The sequence below is a fragment of the Haliotis cracherodii genome, unplaced genomic scaffold (genome assembly GCF_022045235.1).
Source record: "Haliotis cracherodii isolate W230 unplaced genomic scaffold, xgHalCrac1.p SCAF_11, whole genome shotgun sequence".
Lineage (NCBI taxonomy): Eukaryota > Metazoa > Mollusca > Gastropoda > Lepetellida > Haliotidae > Haliotis > Haliotis cracherodii.
The window spans coordinates 23,980,501-23,993,177 of record NW_027266266.1 but is presented as its reverse complement, the minus strand read 5'-3'; the positions used below and the strand labels follow the sequence as shown (position 1 = coordinate 23,993,177).

Below are 12,677 nucleotides of genomic sequence, written 5' to 3'. Positions count from 1 at the left end.
TTATCTTCTTTCGCAGTGACGCGGCAATCATCGAAACAATTATCAAACACTCGCGGACCAATCAGAATGCAGGATTCTAAAATAGCATAGTAGAATACTCGTAAAACAAGCCAGTATACAGGCTCAAAACATCTAACGTTTGCTTAAAATTTTAAAGAACGTTGTCTGGATATCAGGAAAGGGGTCGTAGTGTTGTTTTTCTTACAATCATGCTTCAGTAAATCTCACAACGCGAACCTCTTTCGCTTGGCAGCGCTGATCCTGGTTGTCGCAACTGTCGTACAATGTGACGGTGAGGTTGTGCAGGTCGGGCGCGTTGGCCTCGCAGAAGTTACCAGGAATGACAAAAAGGTCACTTATCGATGGCCTATATCCCCGACATATACCGCTGCCTTCCACCCATGCAAGTTGGACACGTTTCGTTGATGAGAACGCGGTGGTACTGATGGTGACACGGCGTATGTTGCTGCAGGTGTTGCTGATGACGACATAGACGTAGATGTGTTGCTGCAGTACCGTCCCACAGTAGGGCGCACATCGGACCCTCCAGGGTCCCAGGCTATCTGTGAAGCAAAGAGGGAGGTTTGAGTGACTGTGGGTTCAAGGGTATAATCTTACCTTCGTGTCAGATTGTTGAGATCTGATTGATTCACGTGATCTTGATAAAATACTTCGTCTCGTATCTCGTCATTGAAATACTAGCTTCTGATTGGTTAAGGAGCGGGAAAATTATTTTCCATGTAGCCCGCTCATGTACCTCTTCAGAAATCAATCGTAAAATACCTTAGGTAACTTGCTTATCTCGTATAAGTATCGTGTAGCTGAAATGAACCGATGTTCGGTAAAGGGAAGTAACTCGGATCGTTTGCGTCGTCTGTTTGTTGTCAAAATGGCTGAATCAAAGCGTTTTACTCAGTTAAACTTCGGACATGTATATGCACAAGTTAACCTCAACTCAAACGAACAGCAGTTTTCTATCAGTTTTCAAGTTGTTATAAGTTGTTTTTACAATGGCAGGTTCAAACAAGGCTCGGGGTAGAAAACCTAACGCGCGACGCATAAAACCACGTATACTGCTACATCCACAGACGATACACCGGTTTATGGTTTCTGCTACAACGTATAATAATTGTGTTTCCAGGCATGTTAGGTACCCACTATTTAATACGTGGTGTCTGGGGACTTATCATTGCTTCACAGCAATTTTGTTCCATGGAAAGAGAAAAACTTTAAATTACTTTTTCTCAGGACATTCAGCATGTTCATCAAACTACATTATTTTATAAAGCCCCAGGACAATATATTTATTTCCATTTTCCTCGCGTTGAACGGTATTTCAGATATATCACGGCGTGTCTGCTTAAAGTAATGCAGGTCCTAGACGTCAAACCCACGAGGACCCACGAATATATACGTAAAAGTATTATTGATGAAAACTGAATGTAGTTCCAACATGAAGTACTGTTTCACTGATAAAATATTTTCAGATAATTTAAGTTTTTCATCACCAACACTGTATATTCTAAAATTAATCTTATAATTATAGGAGAGTGAGTGAGTTGAGTTTAACGCCGTTTTGTACAGCTGTTCACGTCGCGTCCACTGAAGAGATGCAGATCGAGGTTTATCACTTTTGTGAACTCACAAGCAGTGTCGATGTTGACAAAGTCACGAACCATAATCACAACGAATCTGGGATTCGAACCCAGGATCATCGGATTCTGGCACGCCTAAGGGAATCTGCACAGCGAATTGCAGACTTTAGACGACAGGGCCACCCGTGTTTCCTAAGATTCAGAAGTGAATCCTGATTTACTTAGCTTCAATTCAATACTAATTTAATTCAATTAATTTCAAGCATTTTAAATAACCGTCCCTCCGATTGAGGTAAGAATATTTGATCATAACAATACTAAAAGTATTCTATATCTAACTGGTAAAGCAAGATCAGATTCATGTTTATCATATTTTGAAGATCCGGGTTAGAATAGGTCATTAGCAACCCACGAGATCGGGTGGTCAGGCTCGCTGACTTGCATGTCATCGAGTACCATTTGCGTGTATCGATGTTCATGATATCAACCACTGGATAGTCTGTTCCAGGCGCGATTATTTACAGACCGCCGCCATATAGTTGGTTATATTGCTGAATGCGGCGTTAAAAAACAAACAAACAAACAAACGAAACTTTTTAGAAACCTATTACTCCCAACTTCATGTATATCATCCTCGTTTATAAGTATACATTTTTTTATATACGAGGGGTTTCAATTAGTTTTGCAACTTGGGCATTTGTGTTTACACAAACAATGTCAACTTGTGGCAGGTGTGACACCAGTCATTACATCAGGTTGACACGTGTCATATATATAACAAGTTCCAGACACAACAATAAGTTCGATGTGATGGCTTCATTCACCTAAGGGTGGTCACAATCATGGATTCTCTCAAACATGAACAACGCGCTGTAATAAAGTTCATTACATGCTCCGGTTCACAAGTCGAGAATTGCACAGGCCGTTATATGTGAATGTGGATTCGAACAGTTAAATCACCCTACCTTCAGCCCAGACTTAGCCCCCAGTGACTATTTCCTGTTCCGGCAAATGAAATCTGCCCTACGTGGAGGACTCTTCCAGGATGACTAGGACATAAAGGCTGCCACGGCGGCGTGGTTAGAGGGCCAATCTGCGGATTTCTATAAAAGTGGTATTAAAAGCTTGAAGGACAAATGGAATAAGTCTATTGAGGTGAATGGAGGTTATATTCAAAAATAAAAGTGAAAAAGATATTCTGCGACTTGGTCTTGTATTGAAGTTGTAAAACTTATTGAACGACCCACGTACTTCAGTGTCGGAGTTTTCTGAAGTTGAGAAAAGTTACATTTTCATTGCAGTGAACATAACACTTGATATTTCACTGTACGTACAATAACACTTTGACGGAACTATTGTCGTACAAGGTCTACCTTCTCGAAAATGATCTCCCATTTATTGTAAGTGTCTGGCATGAACACAAACTGTTAACTTCCTTTTGACGGTAGTTCCACAATGACAAGGCAAAATAATGACAGATGGTCTTTTCCGGATTTAATATTGCTTCTTGCCGTTTGTCATTCTCTTGTTTCGGTATCGTATCGGAGTGAAATTCATGCAAGTTCTTATTATCAAGTTATCATGCAACTATTATTTCAAGTTTCAAGTAATTACTTTCTTTGCCAAGCATTTTACATACATTTCCGCTTATTCTTTCAGTGAGCAATGTTTGTTTGTTTGTTTGTTGCTAAACGCCGCTCTCAATCTCATTAAAATCAGATCTTTTCGCTCGCTTCCGAACTAAGGTCTGATTTTAATGAGATTGACGCCGCTCTCAGCAATATTCCAGCTACTTGACGGCGGTCCGTAAATAATCGAGTCTGGACCAGACAATCCGGTGAGCATGGGTTGCTGAAGACCTATTCTACCCCGATCTTCACGGCTCCAGTGAGAAATGCATGAAAATGTGCAATTTCCCTTTTTAAATTGACATTGTACAACAGTGCCTCAAGTCTACGTCGGGCGTTGGGGGAGCATTGTGGTCAAAGTGTTTACTCGTCATGCCAAAGGCCCGGGTTCGAGTTTCAACATGTGTAGCCCATTTCTAGTGTCCAAGCCGCGTTATTGCTTGAATAATGCTACAAGCGGCGTAAACCAACTCACACTCGCTCAAGTCTGTGTGAACGGTCTACCTTACCACAATCTGAAGCTGAGGTCGGCGCTGGATAGAAGGTCTCGTTAGCGATGAGACTGGCCACTGTCCGTGGACAGATCAGCTGCTTTAAAGCATCGCTCCCCGAATCTGGAAAGGACAAAAAAGATGTGTTTGATATTAAATTTGAAATCACGTGTTCGGGAATACCAAATATTACTTCAAATCTGACACTGTAGACAATGTTTCGTAGACTATAGGGGGGCGTGGGTGGTCCAATGATCTAAAGAACCGCAATGTGCTACACAGGCATGCCAGATACCATTGATCCGGGGTTCTAATCCCCTATCCGTCCACACCGTTTCTTGATCTGTCACATCTTCCCGAGGTAAGGGAGTTAACTGACTAGTTGTAGAACTAGGCTGGAATTCCGGAGCTGCATTTTGGCTAGATTAACGAGTCTATGCATAGGCCAATCAAAATCGCCTAACGAAATCGACATCCGGTTCGGACACAACATGAATTTCAACCTGCAGATTTCGGACGACTGCGGGATTTGCAAAACATGTGTACCGCCAACTGGGCTTCGACAGATATTTCCAAATCTTTTCATGTTTTTAATCAAGAATATCAAGTGAGTTAAAGTACTTCGCGATGTAAGACCCGTTTTATTACAGTATAGATATTGATTATCCATCAGATCGTCTTGACTGGGCGCAGCCATTTTGTTTTAAGCAAAATGCAAGTTGATATGAGAAGTGGAATCTGATTGGTTAATAGGAGTGACATGGTTCGTATAAGCCACTGGTGGCGCTACGGTCGAGACCCGAAATTCCAGCCCAGTTCGACCAAGGTTTAAAACTGGACTTTTACAGTCAGTTACCTCCCTTGCTTCGGAAAGATCGATCAACACCATACTAAACGTATTCTATATCTAAATGGTAAACCAGGATCACATTCTTGTTTATCATTTTGTGAAGATCCGGGTTAGAATTGGTCTTCAGGAACACATGCTTGTCGTAAGAAGCGACTAACGGTATCCCAATTGCATAGATCGATGCCTATGATGTCAATCACTGGATTGTCTGGCCCAGACTCGATTATTTACATACCGCCGTCATAAACTGGAATATTGCTGAGTGCGGCGTTAAAGAACAAACAAACAAACAAAACACTTGCCAAACATGGACGGTCTATAGCACATCATAATGATCAACCGGTCCGAAGAATCAACGCAAAGTAAGAAAATATATTCCAGAATTTCTATGCGTTTCTGCCATAAAGCTGACACACAGGAAAATTACTGAAATGGTGATCAAACGTTGTTCAACACCCACTCACTCACTCACTCGTGTGCTTGAGTCAAATCTTGGTCTGCAACACAGAACTTAACAACAGTGTCAATACTATGTTCCAAGATAAAATGAAATGGAAATAACGTTACACGTTGCAATAACTCATTTTCGTACTGTTATGACAATTAATTTAAGAAATGGTTGGAAAATGGCTGAGAAAAGATTGGAAAATGGTTCAGTAAACAACCGATTAAGAGTTAAGTAAAGAGGATAAATGATACAAATTCCAACGTGTGATAAATTGTGGTTAGAGTTCGACTTACTACTACTAGTGGTACATATGACAACAGTTTGCCAGGACCGAACTACTGAGTTCAACACAACCGTGGGTTCGACACATCCGAGTTTCACACAACGGGGTTCAAATGTATTACATTACTCTAATAAAGACAGAAGCGAGTGGGTTTACTCAAAGTGAGTGAGTATGGTTTTACGCCATGTTTAGCAATATTCAAGCAATATCACGGTGGGGGGCATCAGAAATTGGCTTCGCACATTGTACCCATGTGGGGAATCAAATCTTCGGTATGACGCCATCGCCCCGACATTCTTCAAACGAACATTGAGCGATCTGTGAACAATTTGCGCGCTTTTGGTTTTTGCGCTTAAGGCTGAAAGTTCAAGCGGCGATTGGGGTAGTTGTTGAAACGTTGACTCGCACAGAACACGGCCTTATTCCCAAGTACTAGAGTCTGGGGTCCTGGCGTCCCGTGGTCTGATTTAGCTCAAAGAGGCGTGCAACAATACTAGACCGGTAAATCGACTACGGAATTGGAAACCCCTTCCATCATGTTATGAACAGTGAATGAGTATGGTTTTACGCCGTTTGTAACACTATCTCAGCAATATCACGACGGGGGACACCAGAAACGGGCTTCACACTGTGTACCCATGTCGGGAGTCGAACCCGGGTTTTCAGCGTGACGAGCAAACGCTTTAACCAGTAGGCTACCCGACCACCCCTGTAATGAACAGAGTTATCGATGACAATCTGATCTAAGTACAGCATCGCGATCCGATACAAATCAGGCCATTTAGTCCTAAGCTCAGATACTTCGTACGCTTAAATAGAGGTTTTCAAATATGTGTGCCAATGTAATGGCTCGAATATTTTGGCACTGACTATTAATATATATAATTGGAGCCGTTCACTCTGGCAATTTCTTTTCTAAAGTTACTTTATTGAATGAAAACGTCAATGAAATCAGATGTTTTACTCCCATATTCTCGGCTTGAAACGCCTTCATAGAAATTCGCGCGGGATGACCCCTCAGCGAACTTTGACCTACCACTTTAAAAGAAGGATGTCTGTGTCCTTGAGCCAATTAGATATCAGCTTTCATTAACGATATGGGTTCATGTTGACCCCCAAAACAGAACTGTTATGTTCATTAGATGGTACTCCCTTTTCGGCTAGAATGGCGCTCAGTACAGCAAATCCATAACTATAGAATAGCGCAGCCTTTATCATACACATTCGGAACAGGACAGTAAAACTCGTTTTCAAGATCAGATATGCTTCGCTCATTCGTACCGAAAATTAAGCCTCGCGCTGAAAGGCTGATTAAAAGGTTTAGCTGACACAAATGTCAACAAAAGTGTCGTCACATCTTGGGGCCGAGGGCTGTCCTATCATAGTAAATGGTCAGAGTTTAATGACATTGTGTCACATCTCCGACATTGTGTCACAGGCTCGCTTAATAGGTATTTTATTCCTGATATATAGAGAAACAGTGGAAACGCATAATCAACTTTAACTTAAAATAAGTATAGATGTGGGGTGGTTTTTTTGGCACAAGCACACTTATATAGCGACGTGCATGTACATGTACGTGTGAGTGTTTGTGTTGCTGCTTGTACTAGTCCGGACTGATGCTGATTTATAGTGCTAGCTCACTGAGATACCATGCCCATACCATGAATACCCCACTCAGACACAGTACACTGACTCCGAGCCGACCAGTCCTTGTTTTAGCCCTAAATGCCGAGCGCCAGACATGGTAACAACAAGTACCATCTTTTGACGTATTTTGGTATGACGCGGTCGGGGATCGAACCCCGGACCTTCCCCTCCTGGCGGACGTTCTACCACTAGACCACGGAGGCGGTCAATTACGATGTGGAAACATACTTGACAAATAATCTCATAACATATGAACATACTTACATGAGGACCCAAGGATAGGACGATTCGGCGCTACCAACACCATCGCTGCAATCATCACAAGGATTGGTACATGTTGTTGCGCCATTCTGTTTAACCTTGACGGGACTGTCTGAAGCCTCGTCTTTGGAATAGGTCTGTCAACTATATATGTGCTCTAATAGGTTTATTTAATCTTACCACATAGATCATTTTGACCTGCTCAATTTGTTTTTATCGAGTCTCGTCACGGAAACACAAAACCCACTTATGACGTCATATCCGGTTTCCAATTGATGTCAAGCAGTACAGTGCAATATGCAATATCTGAAGGTCGGGGTGTCCTTCATGTGTGAGGTACAGTAACCTTAACAAAAAAGAAAACTTTCCTGACAACCATAGAACCAAATGATTAATGCGGGTGGGTGAGAGGGGGTGGGGGGGTGGGGGGGTGGGGTGGGGGGGGGGGTCTGGACAATATCCGTGGATCCAGAGTGGCCAGAGGAGGATGGGCAGGGGTCATCAGTGAGGTCACTGATATTATAGAAGTCCAGTTTTATAGTCAGTTAACTCCCATGCCTCGGGAAGATTGCAGGGTTACGCATCTCCCTCGTGGAAGCATACTTTATTTGATTGGCACTATTCGAGCTATGTGACGGCGGTCTGTCATGCCTCAAAGTTGCGACTAAAACGGTCGCCAATTCTACCTAAATTTCAATTTGTCTACTGTCTAAAACTCAGAGGTAGCCAAATGACTACCTTGAAAATATCTTGTGGCAACTAAATTCTATTGCTTCACATTTGAAGACACAAAAATAAATAACAGCTGATTGTGGAAAACATGTCTGCTAGTAATTGTACTTGCGTATGTCCTCCTAAAGTCAACAATGAACAGAAATACAGAAATATTAATGTTATTAGTATTTTATTTCAGTTGACAATGCTCATTGGATAAGCAAGGATATACCTAAATAAACTAGTAGCATAAATTGCATCATTGTTTGATCAAATACAGTTTTCACTAATATACAATTTCAAGACTAGTGCTATGACTTGTACATATTATGATAGTTATTTGATAAAAGATCATTTCAAATGCTTTAGCTACCTATAATATTGGATTGACTTCTTGATTTTACCACTGGCTACCTGGAAAAGAATGCTTGTACCCACATGGCTACTTGGTAAAAATTGAAACTTTGAGGCCTGCAGTCTGTGAATACATGCTTTTCTTCGGAATTCCCACGGGTCTTTGAAGATTACTAATCCTATTGACGTAAAGTCGCATTGTGCCGTTTTTCAACAACATAGCAAATATGTAACTACGTTTTAGCTACAAAATGATGGACACAATGGAAATATTGGTAGGAATATCATCGGACATAATCACATGGTTGACAACAAGTCATTTTTCTTTGTTTTACATGCAATTCTAGGAATTCTGGACTTATTGAATACATAGAGTTAAAGTGAATGGAGAAGGCCTTTCAAACATCTAAAGAAAGTATGAGGAAGTCCTAGGATGAAGGTGCTACCGTATGTTTGTAGTGCTTTTATCTACGCTACGTTACCTGAAGACCTCTAAAATTAGCATTTTGGGACTCATTTTAGACTAACCTATACATTTATTTTGGATATAATTCCAAAACGTGCAATAGATTAACAGAACAAAGTCTACTTTTCATCCATATCAGCCAGGGAGTATGGTTTTACGCCGCTTTGAGAAATATTCAAGCAGTATCTCAGCTGGCACACCTGAAATGGGCTTCATACATTGTTCCCATATGGGGAATGGAACCTGAGCCTTCGGCGTGACGAGCGAACGCTTTAACCACTAGACTACCCCTATGCACCTCATACCAAGAGATTAAATTGCCCTTTGCAGAGATAATATCTAGATTTCACACACCCGCTCATCACGACGTTCAGAGCTTGAACGAAAAGGGACAAAATAGATCATAGCGTTAAGTCTACCGTCAGTATACAAGCTAGTAAAGGGTTTGTGATTACTTACTGTGATACTTAGAACCCTGTTTCATGTACAAATCAAAATAAGTAAAAGATCCCCCTTAATCCGAAGGCAGCCGTAACAGATTAACTATGGAAAAATCGGATGTTCTTTAATTTCTGTTGAGTAGTATAAGTAGTGCTTAAGTAAGTAGCTACTGTTAGAAAGTTGGGTTTTTCATCTCGGTGGCCCAAACATCACGACAGGAGACGCCAACCAGAGAACCAGGGGTACAGCAACTCATCTTTGCAATCTCACTAATATCAGATCTTAATTCTCGCTGCTTGTTTAACAGAGGGCTGTGGACATCCCTTTACAAGTCACATCAGAACGACTTTTCGTTATGTTTTACCAACCAATGAAATGAAGAAGTCGATATAAGCCAATCAGAAAGCAGCTTTCTCGAGCTTTACGGCACTAGGTTCAAACTGGTGACTTCCATTTCAGACTAGGCTTTGTAATATATTTTGAAAGATTTCGATTAAAAAATTTAAAACTTTCTTACAGATGGCCGAGATTGTATGGAAGTACGTCCCACGGACTATGGAAAGTCTCTTCCGTTTCGAATGTTGTTGTTTTTCAAATTGAAACGCGTGATAGGCAATGGTTTTGACGGAATCAGTCGTACGGCCCGTAACTGTCATTTTGTTAAACGTTTCGAGGTTGCATGATTAGAAAACACATTCCGATTGCCACTTTCCCGATCTGGAAAGAAACACTCTGACTGGTCAGATGAACAGTCGTTCCGACGTGACCTGTAATGGAATGATGGAATGTCCGCAGGTTTTAATGAGATTGCTCACCTTATATTCCAGCCATATGACGGCGGTCTGTACATAATCAAATCTGGAACGACAATCCAGTGATTGACGCCACACTCAGCAATATTCCAGCAATACATTCTTGTCGTAAGAGGCGACTATTCGTGTCTTATGAGGTGACTAACGGGATCGGGTGGTCAGGCTCGCTGATTTGGTTGCTGCATGTCATCGTATCCCAATTTCGTGGATCGATGCTCATGATATCAATCACTGGACTGTCTGGTCCAGACTCAATAACTAACAGACCGCCGCCATACAACTGGAATATTGCTGTGTCCGGCAACAAACAAAGATCAGCAATGTCTAATAAGTGGAGAATTGCAGTTTTCAGTTAAAATGATTACAATGTGGACCAGAAGTTTTGAAAGAAGTGACAATACCACGAACTCTCGAACCAAGCCGTTGTAACATAATTATTTTGAAAACATTTTCCCCTAATATTGACCTTCCCCTTGTCTGGAAATACGAGTAACTATAATAATGCCGATGGTCCTCGGGGGGTATCCGTGTATTTGAAGCATATTGTAAAATGAATAGGATTGTGTACTGTAATCTGATTGGTTGGAAAATATCGTTAAATGGGATTGGATCCAGGAGATCACACTTTTCTTGGTACTTTCTTCTCAATTCAAAGTTTGAAAAACGTGCAATTCGGCTTGGTGAAACGGTTACCACGTTAATTCAATTTGATCATTATTTATCAGAACAACTCTGATTTGATTGTAAACACGTTTTTCTCTTAATTTGACATTCGATTATTTTTTTCGAATACGTGACGTCGTTGCCATTGCACCAACATGCCGTATATTATTTAATATGCAACGGAAGTTTATTTATCTCCGAAGGTCCGTAGACCCGGCGTCACTTCGGGATTCCGAGTTAAACTTGGTCCCCAAAGGCAACTATTTGTCATACAACTGTCTACTTAAAGAGTGAGTAAATGGGCGAGTGGGTGAGTGAGTGAGTTACCAAGTTTATTATGACTGTCTACTTAAAGATCGAGTAACTGGGCGAGTGGGTAAGTGAGCGAGTTGGTAAGGTGAGTGAGTGAGTTACAGAGTTTATTATGACCGTCTGCTTAAAGAGTGAGTAAATGGGCGAGTGGGTGAGTGAGCGAGTTGGTAAGGTGAGTGAGTGAGTTACAGAGTTTATTATGACCGTCTGCTTAAAGAGTGAGTGAGCGAGTGGGTGAGTGAGCGAGTGAGTTACAAAGTTTATCATGACTGTCTGCTTAAAGAGTGAATGAGCGGGTGAGTGGATGGGTGAGAGAGCGTGTGAGATGGAGTGAGTGAGTGAGTTAGTTAATGACATCTACTAAAAGACTGGGTGATTTATGGTCACTATCTAATTCATTTATAATTCTGTTATGTTTTAGGTAAAGATTTTTATATCCCCACATCAAATTGGATGAATTATGTTTTTCGGAAATAACATCTATTTAGCCACATCCTGTCCTATCATCTGATTCCTAATGGAAAGGAAATGTGTATTTTGGGTGTCAAGTAAATAAATCTCTTCTACCTGGGGAAACATATCGAATCAGCAAAATGTGTAACATCACACTCATCCTGACCCTTATAGAACTTAATCAAAGTCAACGCGTGTATTACTGAGTGCGAGAGTGATTGATTTGAACACTATTCCAGTTACATCACGGGGTGTTAGCTTTATGTGGTAGAAAAAGGACTCAGACGTTTTGACAAACAGACACTGGGGGTTTTCAGTGAGTGATTGGGTTTGGTGTAATCCTTTGAACAATAAGTCAAGGCGTTATACCAAGGCTTAATATGGCAGAAAAGTGAGGCGAGTTGGGTTTAACATCGCGTCCAAGATTATTGCACTCATATAGCGACGTGTGCGTGTGTGAGTGTGTGTGTGAGAGAGAGAGAGAGAGAGAGAGAGAGAGAGAGAGAGAAAGAGAGAGAGAGAGAGAGAGAGAGAGAGAGAGAGAGAGACTAATAGTCCGGACTAATGCCGATTTATAGTGCTAGCTCTCTGAGATACCATGCCGCAGTTTAACATGAATACCCCACCCAGACACAGTATACTGACTCAGAGCCGACCAATCCTTCTTTTAATCCCATAATGCCGAGCGCCAGACAGGGTAACAACAAGGACCATCTTTAAACGACTTTTGGTGGCAGAAAAGGATGTGCTGATACAGGTCTTAGAAATCTACCACTTACGCCAAACTAACGAGCCCGGTTATGGCGCTGACAAACCTAGAAACATAATCGGAGAAACCGGGATTCGAACTCACAATCATAGGTTTCTTGCGTGCCCAGGGGCGGTGGGGGAAGCCTAGCCGTTTAAGCGTTCGTTCGTCACGCCGAAGACCCGGGTTCGATTCCCCACATGGGTACAATGTGTGAAGCTCATTTCTGGTGTTCCCCGCCGTGGCTACCCAGCCACCCCTGATTATTTTAAAAATGATATTATTTGGTATAGTGATTATTACACGTGTTTCTAAAGCACAAATATCACACATGATGAATAAGTTTGTTTTATGCAATCCTATTACTAATATATGATAGCTATGCTATGGAAACACTCAGCCATCTCTATGTACCAATTATATAATTTCGCATGTCCTGATGTGCTTTTATTGCATTTGAAATATAAATGATATATTGGGAAATATAACGAGTTGACAATTGTTTTAT

At 41.4% G+C, this 12,677-nt stretch overlaps 1 protein-coding gene across 1 annotated transcript; it reads right to left on the bottom strand.

The window, feature by feature from the left end:
* Nucleotides 1–207: 207 nt before the first annotated feature.
* LOC139455616 (uncharacterized) lies at nucleotides 208–7,294 on the bottom strand. Its single transcript, XM_071237172.1, has 3 exons — nucleotides 7,210–7,294; nucleotides 3,733–3,837; nucleotides 208–563 (listed from the first exon to the last, which is right to left on the bottom strand). The coding sequence occupies exons 1-3, from the start codon at nucleotides 7,292–7,294 to the stop codon at nucleotides 208–210; spliced, it is 546 nt and encodes a 181-aa protein (XP_071093273.1).
* Nucleotides 7,295–12,677: the final 5,383 nt, after the last annotated feature.